The sequence below is a fragment of the Elephantulus edwardii genome, unplaced genomic scaffold (genome assembly GCF_000299155.1).
Source record: "Elephantulus edwardii isolate Elephantulus edwardi_28Jun2011 unplaced genomic scaffold, EleEdw1.0 scaffold00176, whole genome shotgun sequence".
In the NCBI taxonomy this organism is placed as follows: domain Eukaryota; kingdom Metazoa; phylum Chordata; class Mammalia; order Macroscelidea; family Macroscelididae; genus Elephantulus; species Elephantulus edwardii.
Genome location: NW_006399926.1, coordinates 2851834 through 2878588, shown reverse-complemented (window position 1 = coordinate 2878588; position 26755 = coordinate 2851834). Strand labels below are relative to the sequence as shown.

At 49.4% G+C, this 26755-nt stretch overlaps 3 protein-coding genes across 7 annotated transcripts; 1 reads left to right on the top strand and 2 right to left on the bottom strand.

Annotated features, from left to right (window-relative positions):
• Positions 1-184: 184 nt before the first annotated feature.
• On the bottom strand, positions 185-9674 carry THBS3 (thrombospondin 3). Of its 3 annotated transcripts, XM_006895803.1 has the most exons (23): positions 9596-9674; positions 8419-8625; positions 7679-7935; positions 7480-7582; positions 7035-7061; positions 6769-6851; positions 6633-6684; positions 6383-6531; positions 5876-6016; positions 5597-5674; positions 4549-4701; positions 4250-4360; positions 4059-4166; positions 3600-3759; positions 3293-3411; positions 3131-3183; positions 2671-2864; positions 2326-2504; positions 2185-2233; positions 1808-2004; positions 1405-1577; positions 333-472; positions 185-243 (listed from the first exon to the last, which is right to left on the bottom strand). In XM_006895803.1, the coding sequence occupies exons 1-23, from the start codon at positions 9672-9674 to the stop codon at positions 185-187; spliced, it is 2871 nt and encodes a 956-aa protein (XP_006895865.1). The 3 variants fall into 3 exon arrangements, with proteins under 3 accessions (XP_006895865.1, XP_006895866.1, XP_006895867.1); XM_006895804.1 differs by lacking the exon at positions 7035-7061; XM_006895805.1 differs by lacking the exons at positions 7480-7582; positions 7679-7935.
• Positions 9675-10917: 1243 nt separating this feature from the next.
• Positions 10918-15282, top strand: MTX1 (metaxin 1). Of its 2 annotated transcripts, XM_006895801.1 has the most exons (8): positions 10918-11065; positions 11937-12006; positions 12123-12202; positions 13692-13784; positions 13926-14108; positions 14225-14301; positions 14719-14873; positions 14950-15282. In XM_006895801.1, the coding sequence occupies exons 1-8, from the start codon at positions 10937-10939 to the stop codon at positions 15162-15164; spliced, it is 1002 nt and encodes a 333-aa protein (XP_006895863.1). In that variant the 5' UTR covers positions 10918-10936; the 3' UTR covers positions 15165-15282. The 2 variants fall into 2 exon arrangements, with proteins under 2 accessions (XP_006895863.1, XP_006895864.1); XM_006895802.1 differs by lacking the exon at positions 13692-13784.
• A 324-nt stretch (positions 15283-15606) lies between these two features.
• GBA (glucosidase, beta, acid) lies at positions 15607-20670 on the bottom strand. Of its 2 annotated transcripts, XM_006895799.1 has the most exons (11): positions 20642-20668; positions 20158-20245; positions 19710-19901; positions 19469-19615; positions 18512-18645; positions 18125-18297; positions 17648-17885; positions 17132-17356; positions 16473-16636; positions 16025-16141; positions 15607-15900 (listed from the first exon to the last, which is right to left on the bottom strand). In XM_006895799.1, the coding sequence occupies exons 1-11, from the start codon at positions 20666-20668 to the stop codon at positions 15795-15797; spliced, it is 1611 nt and encodes a 536-aa protein (XP_006895861.1). In that variant the 3' UTR covers positions 15607-15794. The 2 variants fall into 2 exon arrangements, with proteins under 2 accessions (XP_006895861.1, XP_006895862.1); XM_006895800.1 differs by lacking the exon at positions 20158-20245 and having other exon boundaries at positions 15612-15900; positions 19710-19845; positions 20641-20670.
• Between the last annotated feature and the right edge of the window lie 6085 nt (positions 20671-26755).

Below are 26755 nucleotides of genomic sequence, written 5' to 3'. Positions count from 1 at the left end.
TATGTTTCCTGGGGTGAGTGCCTGAGAAATACCCCATGAAAACTTCTTATTCCCATCCCCTCTGGTGGGTGCCAAAAGAAGGTGTCTGTTTGGCTGAGAAGCTGTAGATTAGACCTCAGGTCTCCAGGATGGACCCCAAGGCCAGAGGGTTAAAAGCAGGATTCTGAATCAGGTGACCACCTCCTCACACCCTTCCCTGGAGCAGCTGCCTCCGGAGTGGCTCAAAGTCCTCGGGCACTGTGTCTGCGGAAAGGGAAATAAGGAAAGGGGTCAAAGAACTGGACTGCCACCAAGGCATGAGGGGTCATCCTGATCTGGGTTTAGGGCCTCACCATTGCAACGATACTGGAGATTAGACCAAATGATGTTTTCTTGGGAGAAGCAGAATACACCAAGACGCCCTCCTCGCATAGATGTGTCAATGATCACCCCAGAATCTGCTACTAGCTGAGGACCCTCATAGAGCTTCACCCTGTCCAGGAAAGTGGTGTTCATTGATGATGTCTGAGTGCCAGGGGGGACCGGTCACTACGCCTTGGTCCAGTTCATCCCCCATCCCCCCTTGAGTTCACCAAGCTAGAGAGGGAAGGGCAGAGAGAAGAGGGGGAAGGAAGGGGGTGCTATTCTCAGCCTGGGGCCCCTCTGGCTCTTTGTCCAGCCCCCTTTGCATCTCAAAGCACAAGCCGCATTTCAAGCCAGGATTGGGTTGCCATGACGATAAGCACAATGGACTGGGGGTTGAAGTCACCCGCTTCCCAGGCTCTAGTCCACCCCTCCCTTATCCTCTGCCCTGGCCCCCCACAGCCTCAGACACCTTAAAGGGGAACCAACCCAGATTCCTGGACTCTAGGTTCCTGGGAGACACATTTCTCCTCTCTTCCCTGTCACCAGTTTTGTGCAGTCAGCAGCCCCAGCACCCCACCAACTTAGGGCACTTGTCTGAAGGAAATGCAAAGTTGTGGGCAAAAGTGCTGAACTGGGAGGCTTCAGAGCTATGAAGTCTGAGCCTGGGTTTGTTCTATAAATGAGGAGTTGTTCGGGTCACACTTAATGAGGCATGCCTACAGCAGTGAAGGGCTGGATGACTGGCCTGGGGTTTGGAGAGTCCTAGAGAACCATGCAAGGCATTTAACCCAACACCTTCATTTTACCGAAGGTAAACAGGTCACAGAGGAGGAAGGACTTGTCCAACTTTGCATATAGGCCCTTGGCAGCACCAGCCAGAGCACAGGCAACCTGATGTCAGGGAAGCAAAACTAAGGCAGCATGTCTGCAGTGAGGTGGGTGATAGAAGTAGTCACAGTTTTGGCACACTGCACCAAGCAATTGAGAAGCGGTAAGGTCACTAATGGGTCTCAGCTAAAAGGAAGGAAAGGCCAGGCCTGAACTCCCCCAGCCTCTTACCGAATGTAGCCAACTTGAGGCCGGTGCAGAAGCTGCCAGCGGTAGGAGGTCTTGTCACGCCAGCCTACATTTCGCGGGTCAGTCCATAGCAGTCGTACCTGATCAGGCGTGTGGCCAGTATGCCACAGGGCATTCCTGAGGTGTTCACCAGGCCCAGACACCGATGTCACTGCCTAAAGGGCAATGACAAGGTGTGTCAACTACTGGGATGAGAGTAAGAGGAGAAGCAGGTGCAAAGTGCAGGTGGGGAGGAAGTCAGGATGATCAGGAGAAAGCGCTAATTCCTTTGGAAGCAGACCTCCAGGATAGGTGGTTGGGTAAGATATTTCCCAATCAGGCAGTGGGGGAAGTCCTAGAGTTAGGGGGAAACTTGGGAAAGTGGAGAGTCTGGACAACTGGGGACCTTGAGCTGTAGTCCAGGCTGGGCAACAGCCCGGAAAGGTGTGGCCTGCCAGTAGGTCTGTTCCGTCTGCTTCCACATGACCACATAGAAGCGGCCACTATCCTGGTAACTGAAGAGAAAGCCTGCATAGTCGTCATCAGTCACTGTGTTCACGTGGAACGTGCCCTCAAAGTCCACACCGTTGAAAGCTGTGTATCCTGGGGGTAGGAGAATTATGTCAGGAGCAGCAGAGCTGCTGGTGGCAAAGAGAGAACAAAGCCTCTTGTGGGGTAGGATGGGAAAGGATACCTGCTCTGTGTGGCCAACTTGCCTCACAACCTCTCTCCCCTGTCTACTCTTTGCCCTTGAAATTATTTAACAGAGTATTCTTTACATACCAACTGCCAGGCCAGGGTCACTGTTCATGGTCTGAACGATTTCCATGCCCTGATATACAGTAAAGAAAAAAACGCCTGATCCAAGTGTACTGTCTTACCCAGGTCTCCCCTGGGTAAGACCCAACCCACTTCCCTGAGTACCTGGTTGAGTACAACCCAATTTGGGTCAATCTGAGCATCACCCTCAGGATCCAGAACAACGGTCTGATAGGCCCGAAAGTCTGTAAGGGTCACTTCTGCACTTTCCGGACAAACATCCCAGGGGTCGTCTACAGCATCATTGTCAAAGTCATCCTCACACACATCACCCACTCCGTTGCCTAGGCAGAGGTGAGGGGATCAGGAAGGCTCTGGCTACCTGCCATTCGCCAAGACCAACATTTCTGGGGCCTTATATGCCTGACCTCCTCCCTAATTAGCCTTTCGCTTATTCCTGACAGGCTCTGCCACCTCTTCTAGGTAAAACCCATACAAGTCCAGCCTTACCATCTGAGTCTTTCTGATTAGGATTGGGCACAAGGCGACAGTTATCAGGACCAGGAGGCACATAATCAGGGATGCCATCATTGTCATCATCCCCATCACACTCATCTCCCAGTCCATCATTGTCTGAGTCCAACTGGGAGCTGTTGGGCAGCTGTGGACAGTTGTCCTTGGTGTCTTGATGTCCATCTCCATCACTACCCAGAAGAAAAGGAGCCAAATTAAAAGGTTCTAAAGGTACCTTGTTCTCCCCTCTCCTGCTTAAGTCTCTCCCTAGGATCTGCCCTCCATCCCTTTAGCCAGCCAGATGGGAAAATGTCCAGCAGGAGGAATGGAGAGGAGACTATAGGAATGATTCCTTGCTCAAGAGTAGTGCATTGTTAAAGCTAAACCACAGGAGTTGAGAATGTATGGAAGAAAAATAAATCCTATGAGACCTTCCATCCCTTAGCCAAGACTCTACCTGTCTTCATTGGTGTCACAGACATCTCCCACCAGGTCACTGTCTGCATCTGTCTGAGAGAGAGGGGCCTGTTCTCACCATCTCAAGAGGATGACCTGACTACCTCCAATCCAAAGGGCTGGGGTGTCTTTCCACCCTTCTGCCCTTTCCATTCCCCTGTACCTGGGTGGGATTGCTTATTTCAGGACAGCTGTCACAAGCATCTCCCACTCCATCCTCATCTCTGTCTGTCTGTAGTGGGTTAGGAACTTTAGGGCAATTATCCAATCCATTTGGGATGCCTAGAAAACATGGAAGATAGCACAGAGATAGCACTAACACATCACATTCTCTTCTAGGTTGGCAAAAGCCCTAAGCTTTGTCTCGCCCTCTTATTCATGCCCTGACTATCCTTAGAATTCCTGTTCCCACTGGTGCCCATTGCGCCTAAATTCTCACAGATCTTCTAACTACCCCCTTAATCACCCACCATCCCCATCCACGTCATTGTCACAGGCATCTCCTTCCCCGTTGCCGTCTGTGTCCTTCTGGTCATTATTGGGAACATTGGGGCAGTTGTCACAGGCATCACCAAATGAATCTGTATCTGAATTCTGCTGGTCTTTGTTGGGGAACAGCCGGCAGTTGTCCTGGGTAAGACAATGGAAGGGAAAGGTCAACCCCCAAACCACTAGCCATTTGGCACCCACCTAGTGTTTGTATAAGATCATCACTTCTCTACCAGGTTGCTTGGCAAGATGCCACCCACCCAGCTTCCATGTAGTCCACCTTGTCCACAGCACTGGAATTGTGTCTCTAATTTAGAGAAGTGGGCCCCTTTTTTAATTGCTGCCCGGAGCCCAGGAGAGGGCAGTAGGACAGGTGGAGAGGAGAGATGGAGAGCAAAGGGAACCAGAAGCTAAAAGGAGCACGATGGTTGAAGAGGCACCTCCACATTCTTGATCCCATCCCCGTCAGCATCATCATCACACTGGTCCCCCACACCGTCGTTATCAGCATCTTCCTGTCCAGAGTTAGGTGTTAAAAGGCAGTTGTCCTGAAGGATTTGAAGAAGATGCATGAGTTCTGACCTTACAAAGCCAGGGGCTCCCTCCTCTTCCCACCTGCCCACCCCTTCACCTGCTTGCAGTGTTTGTTGTTGTCCATGCAGGGCAATGCCTGGTCTGGGTAGCCATCAATGTCTGTGTCAGGCCCACACACGTTCCCATTCCCTGCCCAGCCTACATTGCACTGGGAAACATAAAGTGGACATTAGCAATCTTGGCTGCCCTACAGACCCAACTGTTTCCCCACCTTCCTCACCAGTTTCTAGGCTCAGGTCCACCTCCCTTTTCCAGCAAGACCTGTACACATGTCCTTTAGCTCTACCCTTTCCCCCAGAGTTTCCCTTTCCCTTCCAAGCTCCAAACCTAGCTCACCGAGCAGGATACAGCACCATTGCGTTCAAAGAGACAGTGAGCATGGACGTGGCAGGGACTGTGGGCTGGGCTATGGCAGGTCCGGGCTGGGAAGCAGCCCTGGCTCTGGTTGCCCAGGAAACCTTGGCGGCAAGGACCACACTTGAAAGAACCCTAAGAACAAAAAGTAGTGTCTCAGGAATCACCAGATGAATTTCATTGGGCAAGTCTGCTATTAAGGACCTCTCCAGAGTACTGAAGAACAATGATGTCAGTCTAGAGACTAAGGTGCACCTAATCCAGGCCATGGTCTTTGCATTGACTTGGTATGCATCACAAAGCTGGACAATGACTAGGGATGATAGAAGGATAACTGATGCCTTTGAGCTGTGGTGCTGGGGAAGAGTACTGACTATACCATGGACTGCTAAGTGAACAAACAAGTTCTTCCTTGAGAGGGTGAAACCAGGCTGCTCCTTGGAGGCAAGGATTCTGAGGCTTTGTCTGACATAGTTTGGGAATGTTGCAAGGAGGGGCCAGTCCTTGGATAAGGATATCATGCTTGGGAGGGTGGAGGGACAGTGCAAGAAGACCCTTGATGAGATGGAGTGATTTAGTGACTGGGGTAATGGGGGTAGGAGTGTCAGAGATGATAACGTTGCCTCAAGCTAGAGCAGGGTTCAGAGCTCTTGTACAAAGGGTCTCTATGAGTCACAGGCAACTCAACAGGACATAACAGGAATCAGCAGACCAGGCAGCTAATACTAGCACTGTCCTCATCAGGTATAAGATGGGCACTCAGCTATCGACCCGCTGTATCAGTTACTGCATTTAAGTTCTCATGACAACTTTACAAGGTAAGTAACAACAGCCCCATTTCTCAAATGGATACGCTGGAGTTTAGAAAGGTTAAGTAACCTGATACATGTAACAAAGGAAGAAACACAACTGTAATTCCAAACCAGGTGCGTACAGAGGGCCTGGTCTATGAGGGAAGAAGTGTAAGCAGGAAACTTGGAAGGGGGATTGCTTATTCCCACTGCCCCAGACATTCATGTTGTTAGCTCACAACAGTATTGGTGCAGATGGAGTTTGGGTCACAGCCACCATTGTTGCCATCATTGCATTCATCTATATCATTGCAAACCTGAAAGGAACAGACTTAGGATGGAACCAGATCTAGGATAAGTCTCTTCAAATACACAAGATGGCGCTGTGAGCACCACCAAGCCCTGGGGCAAACCAGCAGATAAGCCAGAAACTTTGTTTCATTTATAAGGGGATTGATTCCCTGTCCCACCCAGCAGCCCCTGGAAGGCCAGTTCCCTGTCCATGCACCTGTCCTGACCTGTTTGCTGCCCCGAGCGTAGTCCACACCCACACCTGACACCTGTGTGCCCTTGTAGCCCCGAGGGCAGGCCTCACAGTGGAAGCCGGGCATAGTGTTAATGCAGCTGGAGCCTGGGAAGCAGGGGTCAGCGTGTGCACACTGGGGGTCAGACAAGAAAACAGAGGTCAGGCCTCTCTGCCTTACATATGAGGCCTTCCCCACAGCCACTGCTCCTAGTCTCCCTTCTGTGTAGCCACAGCACTCAGCCTCCAGGGATCCCTACCCCAGCCTCCCATTGGGTCCCCTGCTCCCCCACCATGACCCTGCTTATCTCCAGTTTCCCCTGCACCCCATCCACAGCTTCCTGTTGGTTCAGCTTTTGTCCAGGGACCTTTGGTCTCTCCCCACCTACTTCCATTCTGAAATCTAACCTCTTCTAAAGGAACCTCCACTTCCCACCATATTAGGCCCTTCCTGATGTCCTCACTCCAGTTTTCTGTGCCTTTCCAGCTCTGACCCTCCTACCTCATTGATGTCAGTACAGTGGGTGCCATTGCCCTGAAGGCCAGGAGGGCAAGGGCCACAGCGGTAGCCGGGGTACTCATACACTTCCATGCAGTCCACACCTCGGAAGCAGGGGTTGGGGCTACAGTGGGATCGCTGCTCATGAAAGCCTGGTGAGCAGACATGGTCAGAGCCACCCAGAGGCCACGATTCAAATCACCACAAGGGGGAGTGGAAGCCACCTGCAGCCCTGCCCTGCTCTCCCACTCACCGCACACCTGACACTCCATGATGGTGTTTCGGATCAGAGACATTTCCTTCACCTGGCAGAAGAGTGAAGGGGTCACCTTTCAGCATCTGCCACCCCACCCCAGAGTCGGTGCCACCCTTTGCTGGCCCACCCAAACCTGGTCTCGGATATCGTCCCGCAGCTCCACCAGGATCTGGTTGAAGAGGGTGAGTTGGGTGACCAGCGTCTTGGTCTGTTCCCCTGTCAGGGGCCGGGTTGTGGAGAGGCTCAGAACTGCAGTGAGAGCCCTGGCCCCTCCCAGCCAGCTCCTATCTAACCACCTCTGTCTAACCCCTACTCCAGGCTGAAGTTTCAAGTGGCTGCCACATTCTGGGGCCTCCTCCCCACCCCACGGCTGCCTCTACCTTACCACAGCCTACTCACCTAGGATGGAGTGGAGAGCACTGGTCACTGGAGAAGAGAAGAAAACACAGGGGATAGAGATATAAAGAGGGACCCAAATGGAGAAGAGGAGGAAAAGGGGCAGGGATGTGGCGCTGAAGCCTGAGAAGAAAGCCAGTGGGAGAGGGCAGAGGTGACAGGTGAGCAGTAGCACTAGGTCAGAGAAACTGCACAGACAGTGACAACTGCCAACGAGGCAAGAAAGGGCTGGAGACCATTACCTTGGCCAACAAGAGCAAGTTTATCCCTTGGATTGTTTTCTTTTCCTGACCACTCTAGTTGGCAGGATGACTTAAATAGGGAGAGTTTGGGACCCCCAGGAATAGGTGAGCAAAAACGAATGCGTCACAATCAAGGGATGGAGGCCACTGCAGACCACAGGAAAGATCTGGTGTCTCAGATGCCAGCTAACAAATCCTTGTATTACCTGCACTGTAGATGGAGTCATCCCCCTGGAATGGACATTCACTCAGGGCTCCAACTCGGGCCATAGACCCACCCAGAATCATTTTCATAGATTCCATGAAGCCCTAAGGGGACAGTACAGCACAGTTAAGAGAACCTATCGCCTCCTCTTTCTTACTGGAGCAGTTTCTCCAGAAAAAGCAACTTCCCTTCATACCCACCTGCATCCTCAAATATGCTTTCTGTCCAGTCCTAATCTCCAGTCCCTCAACCTCTGCTGGAGGAATTGGGGCCAGTGCAGGGAGGCCAGAGTGCTGGTCACCCAGTTTGCAGTCCACATAGAGTTGCAAGGCAGGGCTGGGTCGAGATGGCCCTCGGAGTCTCAGGAGAGCGGTATGTGTGCGCCCATCAGCCAGGCCTGCTTGCTGGAGATTCACTGCATGGACTTTGCCATCCTCCCGCTGGTACCGCACCAGCACTGCCCAGGAAGGGAGGTCAGTATGAGCACTGTCCCCCAGCTCCTGCCTCCTGGGTAAGCCTTGGATTAATTCTATTTTGGATACCACATCTCCAGGCTACTATTTCTTATTAAGATAGAGATTTCAACACCTTGTGTAGAAGATGCAATAAGTACTTTTGTAAAATGGTTTAGAATTTTCTTATTCTTCACTACCATCACATTTCTCCATCCTACCCTAGGATAGCAGTTTTGTGTACACACAACTTCCAAGGGAACCTCTTTCTACCACTGCTAAAAACATCACATTTATCCACCAACCATCCTCAAGTACAACAAACATCCCTATTAATGCCAGGCTGTTTAGGTGGTTGGCTTCCCGAGGAATCTCCTATGTATTCCTAGTGAAGCCCCAGGGGAATTAGAAGGGGGTCTGGGAATGGGGACAAGAGAATGTTGCTCAAAAGGGTGACTGCTACAGGAAAGGAGATGCCCACTAGTCACCTTTGTTGATCTTGCCCACAACGGAAGCCTCCAGCCATCTTGTGTTGTCCTGGCGAGAATACAGACCAAAGAGGACACCACCCTGCTTGGGGGGCAGGCGGAAGGTGGACAAAAGATAGATGTCTCCAGCAGTAAGCAGGGCTGTCCGGATCTTCTCTGCCACAGCCACCATCTGCCGGGATTCACCCATGGTCAGCAGGTCAATCACTGTCAGGAGTTACCAAGGTCAGAGAAAGTGGTCAAATGCTAAAGGCTGCTCTCTCCCGTGAGCCCCAGCAGTGGGGCGTTCCTCAGGACATACTCCCACCATCACCAAGCAGCAAGAGTCACCTCAAGTCAACCCTTGTTGAGGAATTGGGCTACCATCCTCTGGGGACCCACAGGCAACACTTGGGAATACGTGCCCTTGCAAATTTGAGATGCTTCCACCAGGTGGCGCAAGGAAGTTGCTGTGCTGATTTTAAGCAGGAATGGCACCTGGTGCCCATAGTGCAGAAATGGGAAAGCAGCTTCTTTCCATGGCAGAATTGGGCTCTTTCCACACCCCCTGTGCCTCCTCCCATCCTTGGGTTTCAGTCTACTAGCTCAGGGTGAGAACAGTTGCCCACTGAGGCCTGGAGGCCTCCCACTGCTAGGCTCCCCCATAGAAATGTAGGACCCAGCTCTTCTGCCTCCTGTGTCCTGGCCAATCTGTGGTTTCCCTTCCAGCTAGTAAAGAATCTGTGTCTGTGTCATCTGGTCCAACTACCTCTTCCACACCCATGGGCCCATCCCACCACCAGACCTCCGGGAGAGAGCCCAGACCTCCTGGTCTTCACACCCTAATCCCTGCTTGAGCAGCTAGGAGACAAGTGACCTTAAGAAGCCCAAGCCACACTTCTAGGCGGCTTTCTCAAACCCCGGGGTACCTATAGATGTTTAAACCCCAACCCAGCCAGGCGACCCTAGCATCTATCTCCTGCGTCCTCGCCCTGGTGTCATGCCTGACCCTGGCCAGTTCCTACCCACTCACCATACTCTGATGCTCACCCCTCCCCATCAGGCCATATTTCACCAACAGTTCTCTGACTCCATTTCAAGACTCTTCCTCCTTCCCTTTGCCCTTATTTGCTACCTGAGTCAGAGGCAAATGGAGAGATGTCAGGGAGAGGGTCTACGTAGATCAAGACAGGCTTACCCTGTAGGTCCTGACTGGCAGATGCGAAAGAGCAAAGGAGGAGAAGAGCCAGGGCCCCTCGAAGTTCCTGCGTCTCCATGCCGCTCAGCCGGCTCACTACCCCTGGCAGGCGGCTGGCTGGGAGGGGAAAATGCTAGGCGGAGAGAGCCGAAGAGGGGGGAGGAGGGACAGAGGGGAGAGTTGAAGGGGGGGCCGATCGACGGGTGAGGGGGGGCTGAAACAAAGAGCTGCCAATCACCCAGGAGGCATCTCCTGCTCGAAGAACCAGGGGCACAGGGACAGCGTTCTGGAGGCCCCTCTGCCTGCTGCCCCTTCCTAGTGGCCCTCTCCCCTCGGTGCCTGCTTCCCCTGGCATCCTCTTGTTGGGGGCCTGTGCTCGCAGACTACCGAGTGCTACTGTTTTCTGGAAGCCACAGTTAGGCAGAAACCCCTGGCAGAGGCAATGCCAGACAGTGGGCATTATTCCACAGCTGGCGCGAGAGGATGCCAAGGGAGTGGCTGAGACTAGCTTGCTTAGTGCCTAGGGGATGCCCACACAGTACTAAGTTCGCCGCTTTGACAGAGCAAAGTCTACTTTTTTTGCGGTGGGTGGGCTCCCTTGACATGTGCTTGTGCCTCCATTTTCTTTTAGTCGTAGGAAAACTCAAAAGTTTGTTAAGGTCCGCTGGAGGAAATTAGTGAAAGGGTCTAGAAGCAGTGGTCTTTAAGATGTGAGTCAGTCAGTCAGGAAAGAGGAAAGGAGCATGAGTACAGGACTAGGGGCCAGGCCAGACGGGGGAACCCTGGGGGTACCGGCCGATCGGCCATGACCCGGATGAAGCCCAGGGGCGTCTCTGTTCCCGTTACCAAGGGAACAGTTTAGAGCCCCAACACCCCTCCCCCTCCCCAGGCCCCAGCCCGGCCTCCACCCCTGTTTTGTTTCCATAGCAACGGCCGGCGCGGGGCCGGCTCCAAACATAACGCGGTGTGGAAAACATGCGGCTCCGGGGACCCCCCCGCAGTCCTCGCTCCGCGGAGGGACACGAGGGACCCCAGAGCAATCCAGGCCATGTGCAGTTTTTCAAGAACCTAGAGAGTCGGCCCAGGCACCCGAGCACCCCCTCCCCTGGGTCTGTCACGCCTCCAGGGCCTCAGGGATCCCCTCGGCCGACGCACTGTGACTCCCTGAGAAGCGCCAGGCCGGGAGCCCTTCCCCCACCCGGGAGCCGCCTCTGGTCCGGCTGGCGGTCGCCCTTCCCCGAAGACTGCGGCCCCGCCCCGCGCCGGCTCGGCTCCTCCCGGATCTGCGGAAGCCGCGCCTTCCCGAGGGCCAGGGCGGCGGGAGGCGGGGCCGCTCCGAGGATGGACTTCGCGCAGCGGGAGGTGCTTCCGGGACAGAGGGCGGGCAAGATGGCGGCGCCCATGGAGCTGTACTGCTGGTCGGGGGGCTGGGGGCTGCCGTCGGTGGACTTGGACAGCCTGACCGTGCTGGTGAGGAGTGACTCTGACGCCCTCTGTTGCGACCTGGACTGCTGGGGCGGGGGTCTAAACTAGCAGAGCTTCAGAATTTTGCCGACGCTCTTCAGCATGGGATGCATCCGGGGAAACAAAGGCAGCCCAAGAGCGAACTTGGTTGACAGAACTCAACGCACTGTACCTTACCAGCCTGGGCTTTGTACAGGAATGGAGAAGCATGGCCGGGGGTTCAGGATATGGGTTGTCATCTTTGCTTTGCTACTTAGTGGCTGTGTGACCTTGGGGCAGTCCCTTCTCTCAGGATGGTGATCTGCATCCGAGGTTTCCTAGGCTGAACGATCTCAAGGATCGTATCTGTTCTCTTCAGTCCCCTTTTTATGCTCCTTGCTAAACAGCGTTTACTGAGTCTATTGTCAGACCAAAAGGTCCCACAGCCAGTTTCGGTAGAAAGAGTTTTGGACTCAAGACAAATACGTTAATTTATTCCCTTATTCATTCAGTAAGCATGTTATACTTCCTAATACCAAACATTGGCACGCAAAGATGAATAAAACTTGACCTCTAATCTCCACTTGTGTGTTATCTCCTGGGAAAGGGTAAATATGTATGCAAGTAGATGCAATAAAAATGTTCACGTGCAAATTATTGGTGGAAACAAGTCCTAGAGGAGGGATATTAGTAAAAGCTTCTGAGTATAGATGTTTAGCAGGCAAAAGGGAGCAGAAGAGTTGGAAATAAGTGTTTTTCCAGCTGATAAAGTAAGATTTGCCATCATGGACATGTTCATAAACTTTCAAAATCCTGTGTAGTACATATGTTAGCTCTCTTCATTCCCTTATGGAGTCCATGTCCCTGGTCTCTCTGCCTTCTGCTTCTTTCCCTGCAGACCTATGCCAGATTTACTGGTGCCCCACTCAAAGTGCACAAGATCACCAATCCCTGGCGGAGCCCTTCAGGTACCCTATATCCTTGAGGGATGAGGAAGGGAGTGAGCAAAGGGAGGAGCAGGAGACTTTTAAGGATATGATGCAAAAGTGTAATAGGCAGCTAAGTGTCAGTTTCTCAATATCAGGGACTCTGCCTGCCCTTCGTACAAGTCATGGAGAAGTCATCTTGATGCCACACAAAATCATCACGCATCTTCAGAAAGAGGTAGGTGGCTTGGGTGGGGGGGGTGCCAATGAGGGTAGTTAGTTTAGTACAACATTCATTTCTTGAGCATGATGTGTACTATTGCAAGCTAAATGCAAGTAACAGAGCTTTAAGGAACACTGAAGCTTTTGATAGGGAACTTATATACAGTGTCACTAAATACATCAACTGTAGACCTGAAGGATCTACAGCTCAAGGTGCTGGGGGAGGTTTGGAGGCACAATGCACTTATCTATAGGAAGGCAAGGTGGTGCAGACTGACGACATTTGGACAGGACAGGAGAGTGGTTAGCTCAGATGAGGCCCTCAAAGGTGCAGTAGGAGGAAGACCTATTAGTAACACTTCCCCCAACCCTTTTAATTTTTTAGGACTGGGTTGGGTTCAGGATGAACAAAGCTCAGAGTTAGGGTGGGGAGGTTGAAAACAGAATTCAGAAAAAAAAAAACAGAATTCAGGAGTGGGAAGGCCTAGGCTGTACTCGTTACTGTCATGACTATGTGACCTTAACGAAGTCACTTGAGCTCTCAGAGCCTTCAGTTCCTAAAGGGAATTTAGCCATTATACTTTGCAAAGCTGCTGCTGGCATTTATGGTCTGTGCTTTTTTAAAAAAGAAGCACAAGTGTTCTTCATTTCAAAGGTTTGCCGATAAATTGATGAAAGCTTGAGAAGCATGGAAAGAAAGATCTAGGTAAAAGTAAAAATTTTTGGCAAGGACTGGACTACTGTCCTGATTCATTTATGTCTAAACATTGTTTTTCCAGTTTGCAAAGTTTTCCTCTAAACTTTCCTAGCACAGTCACATTAAAGGAGGAAACTGAGGCTTAGGGAGATTTAAGAATCATGTTCAAGAGGTTGATAGGAGACAAAGCTTCTTGGGATGTGATGAGGAATGCTAAAGAACAGAGACTGAAGTCTGGGAATGTAGGGCAGGCTGGGATCTGGGGTAGGGGTGGAATGTGTATTTGTGTATGTGTGTGTGTGTGTGGGGGGGGTAGTGGCAGCACCCGGGCCATGGAATAAGATGGAAGGAAAAAGCCAAAAACAACTGGGAATTAAGGAAGCATGGACATGGATCACTGAGGGAGACGAGGATGCCATCCCCTAATTCCTCGAGCATGGATTGGTGCCCAACATGCATATGAGCTTTGTTCCGCTAGCTTTGTGGTGCCTGGATGGGGGAAGTTACTGTTAGAAAGTTGATGTCAACAGGCGTCCTGCCAGTTTTCCGTGGAAACTCTGGGAGCTGCTCCTAGTTTGTGGCTGGGCCTGCCTTCCTCCCCCCACAATGGGCGTGGGACCTTGACGGCCAACAGGCTCCAAAACCTAAACTTTCTGCCAACAGCAACAGACTACTGGCTAGCCTTAAGCAAGGGGCCTTAATGAGAAAAGCTCCTCAGTCTTCTCTCCACTCAGATCCCAGACAGGAGATAGCCCTCCCTGAAATGTCCCTGGAGTTTCCCCAGTGTCCACAAATTTTTCTTCAACAGAAATATAATGCTGATTATGACCTGTCAGCCCGACAAAGGGCAGACACACTGGCCTTTATGTCTCTTGTGGAAGAGAAGCTACTCCCAGTGCTGGTGAGTGTCCCCAGACCTCCTCCGATGCATGCCAAGGGTCAGGCACCCACAAACAGGCTCAGAACAGCATGGAGTCTCACCCCAAGCAAAGCAGATCCACTGGCTCAAGCCTCCTCCTTCCTTTCTCCCTACCCAATCCAGATACATACTTTCTGGGTAGATGCCAAGAACTATGTGGAAGTGACCCGGAAATGGTATGCAGAGGCTATGCCCTTTCCCCTCAACTTCTTTCTGCCTGGCCGTATGCAGCGGCAGTACATAGAGCGTTTGCAGCTGCTGTGTGGGGAGCATAGGCCAGAGAATGAGGAAGAGCTGGAAAAGGAGGTACCTCTGGGCTTGCTGTAGGAGGAACCCTGAGAATGTGGCCAGGATTGGGAGTGCCTCAGAGTGGGGTGACCCTGTGCCTGCAGCCCCAGGCTCATGTTGTATCTTCCCAATAGCTGTATCAGGAAGCTCGGGAGTGCCTGACACTTCTTTCTCAGCGCCTGGGTTCTCAGAAGTTCTTCTTTGGAGATGCGTGAGTCTGATCTCCAGGGGGACAGTGGGTGATCTGGGAGGAGACAGGTTTAGGCATAGCTATAGGGGCAGAAGCGGGCTCTGCTCATGAGATCCTCAAGACCAACACTGGTATGGTGACAGTAGGACTGTGTGTGAGGCCAAGCCTCCTTAGTGGAACAGGAGGGTGGGAGGGCAGCCAGGAGGGGCCCACAAGGCTGTGGGGCATTCAATGTACCCTTTATGCAGCTCTGGGATAGAGCCGCATTCAAGGCCAGGCTGGCGCCACCTGGGGAGCCCTTCCCACACCAGGTCCAGAACTGTGTGCCCTTACCTCCTCTGGTGACCCCCTGCTGCCCATGGCCCAGACTCTTCCTCCAATCCCTCTTGACCTCTCTGCCCATCCTCCTCCATTCCACACCATCTCTCTCTGCTCCAGCCCTGCCTCCTTGGACGCCTTTGTCTTTAGCCACTTGGCCCTGCTGCTCCAGGCCAAGATGCCCAGCGGGAAGCTGCAGACCCACTTTCGGGGGCTGCACAACCTCTGCACATATTGCAGCCAAATTATCAGCCTCTACTTCCCTTGGGAAGGAGGTAAGGGGCAAGTCTTGGGGAGAATGGGAGGGTATGTAGGAACCAGCCCTCTGCTCACTTTTTCTTTTCCCCTCAGCTGAGGTACCTCCACCACGCTTGACACCAGCAGGCCCAGAAACTGAGGAAGAGCCCTACCGGCGCCGGAACCAGATCCTATCTGTACTGGCAGGACTGGCAGCCATGGTGGGCTATGCTTTGCTCAGTGGCATTGTCTCCATCCAGCGGGCAACGCCTGCGCGGGCTCCAGGTGCAAGGACCCTGAGCATGGCTGAGGAAGATGAAGAGGAATAAGTTGTCCCCATCTCGTGGGATTGATTTTTTCTACTATCATGCATTCCAGAGGCCACATGCCTCCCTGATGTCAGCACAGCCAGAAAGGGGGTGACACCCCCAAAATAAACCTACTCACTGAGACTAGACATTGTCTCCTCTAAGGGGCTTCCATTTGGGCTTGCCAGTGCCTTGGGGACCATCTGAGCCTACCCACTGTGCTGTGTCCTGAGCTCCTGTGCCCTGATGCCCCCTCTGCACAGGTGTCTCTGTATCCAGGAAAGACAATTAGGCCCAGTTCTGGATCTAGCCTTTTTCTGTCTTTTAATCTTCGTCTGTTTCTTCAGCGTATGTACAATGAGCTCACCTTGGGCCTGCGCCCAGTTTCCACAAACAACCAGCGCCTAGCACACACTCACACAAGAACAGGGGGCTGGGGGCCACTGAGGCATTCTGATCTTTCTCTAAGGACCTCTAGCCCCTGGCAGCAGCTTAAGGTGAAAATGAGTCACTCAAACCACTGTGGGCTTACATCACTGTAAGTTCTCCTCGACACTGCTGTGCCCTCCTTAGTCACAGATAGCATGTGAACTGACTCTGTCCTTTTAATGCCCATACTGAACCCAGATGCCTGCTTAGGTGTCTGCTCCATCACTGGCGACGCCACAGGTAGGTGTGGATGGAATAGCCAGGTGCCATTGTTTCCAGGAAGCCCATGGCAGGATCCTTGATGGTGAGAGGCACATCCTTAGAGGAGCTGTGGGGAAGGGGAGGAGAGGCAGTGGGTATGATTGTGCCGAGGCCCGACATCCCACTGCAGTCAGTTCTGGGGCTGCTCAGGCAGCTTCACTCCAACCCCCAGGCCCTGCTGCTGTGCTCACCGGTTTAGCACGACCACAACCGCAGAGCCGTCTGGACGTATCAGTGCCACTGTCTCCAAGTTGGTCTTCTCGCTGGCAACCAGGCCCACTCTCTGGGAACCCTCAGGAATGAATTTGCTGGATATGGGGACAGGCATCATCAGGGACCCTGACCAGCCCCCATCACACCCCTCCTACCTCATGCAACAGCTCTGCCCTAAATCTCTAGGCCCTGGGCCACGCAGCTAAGCACTGGCCCTGCCTTCATGCAGCTCAACCATTCACAGATCATTCATGTCTCTGATACCACCCAGTCACTTCCTGACTAGATGTTGCAACAGGGAAGAGGTGGGTACCTTCCAGGGTTTCCACCCTGAACACCTTCCTGCACCTTCTGAGATGATGTAAGCCTGATACAGGGATGATGGGCCAGCCTGGTATGGAATAGAGGTGCCTGCCCTTCACTCACCTGAAGTGACCAAGGTGGTAGAACATGGGCTGTTTGTAAAACGTGTCTTTGGTTATGTCCACAATGATAGGGCTGTCGACAAAGTTGCGCACCCAGTTGGGTCCCCCTTCGAGGTTCAGGGCAATATTCCAGTCAGTCCAGCCAACAACGTGGTAGAGAAGGTTCTAGCATAAGAACAGCGTGGAGAGAAATGGGATCTTCAGGGAATGTAGTTAAGGGTTGCAGGAGGGAGATAGGCATTATGGGTGGCTCAGCCCTGTGAGGGTGATGCTGATGAAGGGCAAATGGAATGTGGGGAAGGAGACATTTCAAAAGATGCTGAGAAATCTGAAGCAGATGCAACTTCCTAAGATCAAAGTACAGGAAAAAAGGAATGTGGAACATGTAGGTCTGTGTAGGGAATATGGCATCCTAAAATTTGCCTCAAAGAGCAAGCTGTGGAAAAGATGAAGAGAAAAGCCTGTGTATCAGCCTTTGGGGAGATGAGAAAGGGATCTAAGAGTGGAGTGGGGGAATAGGTGAGAATTTGAGGAGTGATAAGAGGCACTGATCAATTGTAATAATATTACAGGGCATAATGACTGAATAAGAACCAATTTTTTTTAAAAAAAGGGTCCACGGTGGTCTGGGGTGTGGAAAGGGACGTTGAGACAGCTCACCGTGATGATGCTGTGGCTGTACTGCATTCCTCGGTCCCAGGATCCTAGCCGGACACTCTGTTCCCAAAACTTGGAGCCCACACAGGCTTCTGAGGAGAACAGCATCATGTCGGGGAAAAGGCGGTGTGTCTCTCCCAAGGTGGCTTTTGCTGGAGCCAGATAGTCTAGATACCAGTGCACAGCAATGCCGTGCACATATTTCGCGGCTTCTGGGTTTTCCAGCACCTGCACCAAGAAGGAAAAGCCTACTGAGGAAGTAGAGTCATTGAACTTGGGTCCTACATGGAAGGTTTGGAAAGAAAACCTAGGGAGCCTGGCAGATGGGTAATAGATACAACTAAAATGACAACCATAGGGGTAACCCTGAACATGTAGAGAGGGGCAGTGCCCTGGACACCTGGGCACAGTTGAAGGTGCTCTAGGAATCATGAGTTGGCAGAGACGGCACTCCCACTCTGGGCAGCCAGTCATTTGGATTGGTGTCACAGAGGAATCCATGGAGGAACTGGATCTTACCACCTGAGCCCAGTGGGGCAGCAGCAGGCGTTGGTCATCTAGCATGAGCAGACGGACGTCACTGTGAGAGCTGTTGGCAAGGGCGGGGCCCAGGTCATACGCAATGAAGTCTCGCTGATGTTGAGGAGTGAAGCCCAGGCACTGGAAGGGGTAGCCAGCGAACAGTCCTGCAGAAGGCTCATTCTCAGCTGTCACAGCCCAGAACCGTATATTATACGTAGCATAGGCATCCAGAAACCTGGTAGTGGGAAAGAACATGAGCAAGCCCAGCTACAGAAGGGGATCAAGACCCTGGGGAATGGGAGGCCAAGAGGGTTGGGGGAAACCAAGGAATCCAAAACTAAGGGTTCTGAATATGAAAGGCTTAGGGAATTGAAAGGTGAGCTGAGCAAAGTCAGATCTGGAGGTGGAACTCCGGTCCAGGGTATCCAAGAGGAAGGAGGGCTGGTCCAGAACTCATGGCCTTGCCATTCTTACTTGACAAAGTATTTGGCCCAGGTCTGATGGTAAATATCCCCTGGATGACCCTTGAGTGATCCCTTCCCATTCACTGCCCCATTGGTCTTGAGCCAAGTGGGTGATGTCCAGGGACTGGCAAAGAGTGAGATGGGGCGTTGGGTCAATTCCAGGGCTCGGTGAATCAGGGGTATCTAGAAACAAAGTGAGTGAATTAAGAGACACCCAGGGTTGGAACACAGGCAGACTGGCCCAACCAGTGCGTCAGGCCCAGCCATCAGTCCCCGCCCTCCCACCCCCAGGATAAAGCAGGAGGGGTAAAGTTCTACATCTATTCAGTGCTTAGCCTGAAGCTTCTCAACCCCTGGGTATCAATCCACTAAGGTCTATAGCAGCCAAAGTGCCTACCTTGAGCTTGACATCTTCATCTAAGAGACTAAAGTTATCCAACTGGAAATCATCAACAACGTCATCATAAGTACTGGTGTGGATAGAAAAGTCACAACTGCCCATTGGTACTCGGATGATGTTGTATTCGATTCCTGCAGAAAAAAATTTTACAAAGACCGAAATATGGGTACCTGGTTAACAATTTGGTACTGGAGAAAAAAAATACAGCAGTTGCCCCCAGGGCAAGTCACTCCCTGGGAAACCTGATGGTTTCAAGGGCAGCCAGGACAAAGACCAGACCAAACGATAATCATGAAAAGGCTCTGTCTGGGCCTGATCAGGAATCCCCAAGCAGAGTTAATTAACAGCCCCAGATTCCAAGAGGTACCATCTTCCCTAGCCCTCCCCAAGACCTCTATAAAAATAGACTACTCGGGGAGCTCTGGTGGCCTAGTAGCAAGGAGCTGCAACTACAATCCCAGAGGCGCACGGTTCGAATCCACCAGATGCTCTGCAGGGGAAGGAGGGGCAATCTCCTCCTGTACCAATCAGATCTGATTTGATGGTACGCGCGCGCGCGCGCACACACACACACACACACACACACACACACACACATAATAAAATAAAATTTAAAAAAAAAAAGAGACTACTCCTAATTGCGGGCATGCCATTTTTACTTTCTCTGCTCCTGATCATTTGGCATCCCTCTCAGACCATGCAATACAGGCCTGTTCATTTCTTGGGACCACTTTCTTTCTTTTTCACCCTCCATTCCTTTTCTTTCTTTTTTGTTTTTACTCCTTTTCTAAGAGATACTAAATATCGAGTCACTCAATGAAGGTCTTTGAACCTGAGAATCCTTAAGCACTTAACATAGGACTTGTAGGGAGTAGTGGGAAATAAGTCAGGGACAAGTGGAAATCAGAACAAAAGGAAAGGTCAAAGAACAGTATCTTGCCCCCTCCTCCTCACCTTCTTCAGAGAAGTAGGATCTGAGTAGCAGATTCTGTGCAGCAGGTGACAGGGCAAGGATGTTAAGAGCAGCAGCATCTGTGATGGCCCCTCCAAATCCCTTAATTTTCTGGAACTTCTGTTCTGGCTCCAAAGTCAATAGGAGCCCTGAGAACATACACAGGGAGTAAAAGGTAAGAAACTGCACTGTGATCGCAGGAAGAGCTCAGCCTAGCTCAGGGCTGAGGAGTGCAGAGGCTACCTTTGCCTGTGCGGCTGGTCTGGATGGTCCCCATACTCATCTCCATTCGACGTCCACTACGTGTGCTCTCATAGAGGCTGAAGGTACCAGAGGCAGGAAGTGCCAGGGGGTCAAGAGAATCACAGTAGGTGGCATTGCAGACGCAGACCACTGAGCTGTAGCCAAAGCTTTTAGGGATGCAGGGGCGAGCACCTGGGATGGAAGAAGCATGACAGAGGCAAGGATGGGAGGATGAGGACAAGAAGATGGATATAGTGCTTGGCAAGAGAGACTGAACACAGATTTCAAAAAATCTTCTCACTGTTCTCCCACCCCAGGGTTAGTCTCTATCATTCAACAGGATTTGTTGAGTACATGTTGTAATCCATTACCAATATACTAAAATATTTCTAAAACACTACAAGACAAAAGGAACCCCAAGTATTACCTCTTTCCTTGATTAATTTACCTGATGCCCATGTTACTGCCTGAAGTAGAAACAATCCTGTGAGGCTGACAGCAACAATGTTTATCCTGCCCAGATGCTTGGGACATTTCTGAGGATAGAATGTGGAGTGTTTGAAGGCAAGACCTTCTCTCACCCCCAACTACTTTCTTGGGCAGGGCATGTCTGACTGGAGATACAGACTATTTCCCCACTTTTATCAGAGATGAGATAAGGTCCACAGGCACCAGCGTGCAGCCCTCCCCCCAATCCCTGCCTCATCTCTGTTGATGATTGCTCTCTGCCCACCCGAACTAGGACCTTCCTCCACTTTCTCTTCCCATCCATTTCTCCCCCACCTCTCCATCCCTCTATCTTCTCCTAGCTCAGAAGGACGTGATGATCTTAGTTTGAAAAAAGTCTGCCCTCATTCATTTCATTCCAGAGCCTGGGTGGCTAGGATTCAAGAAACAAAGTAATAAGTCACTGGGGCCCCGGGTCCACTCACCTCTTTGAAAGGATCTGAAAGCACCATCTCTTCAGGCACTGTGTAGGAAGACTACAGAGGCTTCAGAGCCTCGGAGGGATAAAGGATCCACTAAACAAAACAGGGATGTTTACCCGAGGTAACCATAAGCAATAAGGTTAGCCTTGCAGGCTAATTCCGACATCAAGGAGTGGGTAGGTCATGTGATAACTACGGGAGAGTCACATGATAAGGAAGCCATATTTGTAAAGGGCAATTGACTTCCTTCTGGTTGATGGCGATTTCAGCTTGCCGTCAGTCGATTCCGATTCATGGAAATTCTATGCGTGTCAGAGTATTAATGTGAGTTGTCATAAAGAATTAATACAGAGGGGTTCTAATGGCTGGTTTTACTGAAGTCGATTGCCAAAGCTTTCTTCCCAGCTGCCTCTGGATAGGCTGTGACTCTAGCCTTTTGGTTTGCAACGAGCACGTTACCACCTGGGGATTCTGAGGGGGATTCTGATGGTGATGATGCACCCTGTGAGCGTGTGTGGATGGCAACTTAGATGGAGACCTCCTCATTCCGGAAGATGGAGAACGCAGCAGGCAATTGGCTACTGCTACTCTTTTTTTTCCCTCTTTTATTTATTTATTTAAAAACTTACTGTATTGTGGTTTGAGTGAAAGTTTACAAATCCTATTGGGGTTTTTTTTTCACTCAATCCTTCATACATGTTTTGTTTCAAAACATTAATTACAATTAACTAACATCATTAATTACGATTTCTGGACAACCCTTTCTTTTTTAAAAAAAATTTTTTTTATGAGGAGAAATGGTGAAAAGTGAGGCCGTGAGGAAAGGAAGAAAATAAAAAGGGACGAGAAAATAAGAAAAGGCAAGACAGAGGCACTCATGGGGAGGGCTAGGGAGTGAGGGGAAGAGAGAAAAAAACAACCCCTTTTTATATTTTGTCTTTCTGTTCACCACACTGGCTTCTTGGGAGAAAAATGTAAAGGGTGATACTAAAGAATTCACTGAGGCCACAGGCAGCTTTGCCCTGTATCTACATAGGGTGTGCTGTGGATATAAGAACAGACAAAGCCCAGAGAAGCAAGCAAAGATGGGGAGAAGCTTGTGAGAGGAATCAGATATTTGAACAGATAATTGCAGATAAGGACAAAATGGTAACAGGTGTTCATGGAGGACCATCAATAAAGAGGGGCCCTTAGCTGGTGGGGAGTTACCTGAAAGGTTTCAGGAATGATGTCCCAGAATTGTGTGAGAAATCATTTACCAACGAAGTACAAGAACCGGACCTTGACTGGGATGAGTGTCTTAGTTACCTAGTGCTGCTGTAACTTCAAATGGATGGTCTTAACAAACAAAAACTTACTTTCTTACTTTCTTAAGAGGCTAGAAGTCTACATTTAGAGGTCTGGCTCTAGGAGACCACATTCTCTCACCACAGACTCTGGGGGAAGGTCTGTGTCTCTTTTCACCTGCTACTCCTTGATTTCCTTGGATTGTCTTGTATCTGTTCTCCTCATCTTTGCTTGCTTCTCAGGGCTTTATCTGTTCTTATATCCACAGCACACCCTATGTAGATACTACCTCACTAACACAAAGAAAATCCATTCCCAAATACAGTTTTTTTAAGTAATGACTAGGGGTGATAGAAGGAGATTTGAGGCCTTTGAGCTTTGGTGCTGGAGAAGAGTATTGAATATACCATGGACTGCTAGGAGAACAAAGAAGTTCATCCTGGAGAGGGTGAAGCCAGGCTTCTCCTTGGAGGCAAGGATTCTGAAGCTTCATCTGACATACTTTGGACATGTTGCAAGGAGAGATCATTCCTTGGAGAGAGATGTCATGCTTGGGAGGGTGGAGGGACAGCGCAGGAGAGAAAGACCCTTGATGAGATGGATTGATTCAGTCACTGGGTTAATGGGGGTAGGTGTGTCGGAGACAATAAGATTGACACAGGATAGAGCAGGGTTTAGGGCTTTGTACATAGGATCGCTATGAGTCGCAGGCGACTTGACGGCACATAACAACAATATTGTTATCCGATGACATGTCAGAACCAACTAATATCTGACACTCCAGTGAGTGAATGAATCTTCAGATTTGTAAATCACATGAGAGGTGATTTGTCATCTTTATCCTGTGGAGCAGCTGGTGGATTCAAACCTCCTGCTTTTGGGTTGGCAGCATAACTCCTCAACACTAAGCTAACAGAAACACGTATTTGGGGAAAGAAGGCCAAAATTTCAGTCCATAATGGGTAGCAATACTGAAGGTAGGGAGTTGTTGATATTCCCTCTCTCTATCTCCCTTGTTTAATTATCACATGCAATTTGTGATTACTATTTTTTTTCTCACAGGACAGGGAAGTTGTGTATAGTAGTTCAGAAACTGGAAAGTATTATACAAAGTTATAGCCACAGTGGTTGTGAGAAGGGGGTTGTCTATAATGTTGCCTCACAGACCACATCAAACCTGGTTCAGTGGGAGTGACACATAGTTATTTCCTAACGAACTGAACCTGCTTCCTCACTTGTAAAATGGAAAATGCTACAGCTTCTCATAGTCATGACTGGAATCGGTATGATAAGCACAGTGCCTTGTTCATAATAGGAACCATGAAACTATTCATTTGTAGCTCCATGTGTATCTTTGAAATAATTTAGGTGCCATATTTCAGACACTCCAGACAAATTTGTTCCTTTCATATTCACGGTTCCTACAGTACTTAAGTACTGGCTCAAGAAGGAAAACAGCTTGGTGTCCAGTGGAGCAGGTCTACTGTGCTCACATGGGGTTCCCATGCATTGGTATCAACTCTGACAATAGCTACAACAACAACAGTACATTGTTTAGCACCAACTATTGCGACAAATTAGACCTATGTTTATAGAATCAACTCAGAGTTCCTTGAGGTTATGTCTTACTGTAGGCAGCAGCCTCTCATCTTTATAGAGGCCCTGACACAAGAGTGGGTAGGTGCTAAACTGGTGAACTGAACTGAACTTCTATCATCAGTCATTATGTCAGTATCCATATCATCCATGCTTCCTGTTTTTCCAGGGAATATTGCTCAAGAATTGTTCTCTAGGAGAGGAAGGTGATATCCAGCACCTTGTTGTTGTTGTTGTTGTTATGTGTCATTGAGTCACCTGAGACTCAGTACCTCTATGCATGCTAGCTCTGAATCCTGCCCTATTCCGAGCCAATCACGTCATCTCTGACAGACCCAATCACATTTCTCCAGTCACTAAGTCAATCCATCTCATCATGGGTCTTCCTCTCCTGTGCTGTCCCTCCACCCTTCCAAGCATGATGTCCATCTTCAAGGACTGGTCCCACCTGGCCATGTGCCCAAAGTATGTGAGATGGAGCCCCAAAATCCTTGCCTCCAGGAAGTAGCCTGATTCAGTCTCTCCAGTACAGACCTGTTTATTCTCTTGACAGTCCAGTGTGTTCAACACTCTTCTTCCACACCACAACTCAGAAGCATTGATTCTTTTTCTGTCATCCTTAGTTATTGTCCTGCTCTCAGATGCATAGCAAGAAATTGTGAAGACAGTGGTCTGGATCAGGTGCACCTTAGTCTCTAGACTGACATCATTGCTCTTCAATACTCTAGAGAGGTCCCTGACAGCAGACATTCCCAGTGCAATTAATCAAGAGTGTTGATTGTAGAACCAAGTAAGCTGAATTTATCAACAACCTCAATTTCTTCTCCATCCATCATGAAGCTGCTGATTGGTCCAGTGGTAAGAATCTTTGTTTTCTTGATATTGAGCTTCAACTAATAATGCAGACTACAGTCCTTGACCTTCTGCAACAAACCCCTTCAGTTTCAACAAGCAAGGTTATGTCATCTGCATAACTCAGGTTGTTGATAAGTCTTCTTCCAATCCTGATGTCACATTCCTCCTCATAAAGTCCAGCTCCCCCGAATTATCTGTTCTGCATATAGATTGAAAAGGAATGGAGATGAGATGCATCCTTGACGCACACCTTTCCTGATCCTGAGCCAAGCAGTGTTCCCTTGCTCTGTTCTAACTACTGCTTCCTGGTCTAAGTACAGGTTTCACATGAACACAATTAAGTGTTCTGAGATTTGATTCTTTTCAATGTTAGCCACAATTTGTTGTAATCCACACAGTCAAATGCCTTTGCATAGTCAATGAAACACAGATATACATTCCTCTGGTGCTCTCTTCTTTCATCCAAAATCCATCTGACATTGGCTAAGATGTCCCTAGTGCCGTGGCCTCTTCTACACCCAGGCTACACATGGGGTAGTTCTCTGCTGATGTGCTGTTGCAATCGTTTCTGGATAATCTCCAGCAGGATCTTGCTTGTGTGTGATACTAGTGATATTGTTCTATAATTTCCAAACTGTTGGGTCACCCTTTTTTTGAATCAGAAACAATAAAGATCTCTTCCCTCTGTATCATTCACACTACAAGAATTTTTTTTAAACATAGAAAATGCTTAATTTTTTTCCCCATTGTTTCACATTTTCTTCCCTTCTCCCCTCCTCCCTTCCCCAGCCTTCCTCACAATTCACCCTTTGTTCCAGATTGTTGTCATACATATAGAGCCTTATCATATATCTCTTTCAGACAGTTCTTCCCCTCATTTGATCTAAAGTTCATTATCTGTCCACTCTTTTCCCATTCTCTTCCCAACCCTCTCATGTCTATCTTATTCTATAATAGTGCTATTATGCAGTATTTGTCCTTTTGTGACTGAAATATTTCTCAACATACTGTCCTCCTGGCTTCCCCATGTTGTGTAATGTATGGAGTTTGAGGTGGTTTTTCCCCCCCGCTCCTTGTTGTATACCATCTAATCAGATCCAACTGGTACAGGAGACAATTGCCCTTCTTCTTCAGTGGAGCATCTGGTGAATTCGAACTACAAGCCTTCAGGATTGCCACTAGGCCACCAGAGCTCCTTGTGTATGGGGGTTTTAAGTGAGAATTTTTTATCTGAGGTATGCTTGTTCTTTTCTTATTCCATTATAATAGCATGTCCATATGCAGCAAACTTTACAATAGAGAAAATTTTCATAAAAGTATCTGCCTTGAACCACATTTTTAAAAATTCTTCATTGGTGACTACTGAATCTAGTTATTCGGTTGTGTAATGTTTTATGAGTTCATTGTTTTTCAGTGCTGCATAATATTTCATTCTATGAATGCACTGTAGTTTTTCTATCCATTCATTTGTTGACGGACTTTTGGGTTGCTTCCATCTCTTTGCTATTGTGAATAACATAGCAATAAATATGGGTGTGCATACATCTGCTTGAGTCCTGGCTCTGGTTTCTTTAGGGTATATTCCCAGTAGTAGAATTGCTGAGTCAAAAAGTATTTGTATTTCCAACTTTTTTTTTATTTCCAACTTTTTTAAAAAGTACCAGACCACCTTCCATAGTGGCTGTACCCTTTTACATTCCCACCAGCAGTGAATGAAAGTCCAATCTGTCCCAAATCTCACCAGCATTTTTGTTTCCTGGCCTATTGAACCTTGCTATTGTTACAAGGGTGAGATGATGTCTCATGGTGGTTTTACCCCACAAGAATTTATTGAATCCCCCTGCAAATGTTCAGTTGGCATAGACTCAAGGTCATATTTTGGTTCCTGTGGACTAGTTTTAATTTTTTTTCAGCTTCACTATGAACTTGCACATGAGTAATTCCACAGTTGGCACCTGGTCTGGTTTTGACTGCATATATTATGTATCTCCAATGATTCTTCCCACAGATATAGTCTATCTGATTCCTATGCAGTCCATCAAGTGAGATCTGTGTGTAAAGTCATTGTTTATGTTTTTAAAAAATATTTCCTAGAAGACCACCCACCTGGCTAAACCACAATGGAATGTTCCTCTCTTCCCTCCCTAAAGACCCTTACTATAAAACTTGCCCTCAAAATAACTATGAGGTATCATCTCACTCCAGTAAGAATAGCAAAATTAACAGAACAGCAAACATCAAATGCTGCTGAGGTTGTGGAGAAACTGGAACCCTTATTCACTGTTGGTGGAAGTGTAAAATGGTGCAACCACTGTGGAAGGCAGTATGGAGCTTTCTCAAAAAGTTGCAAATAGGGACGACGCAGCGCGAGCGCCAGCC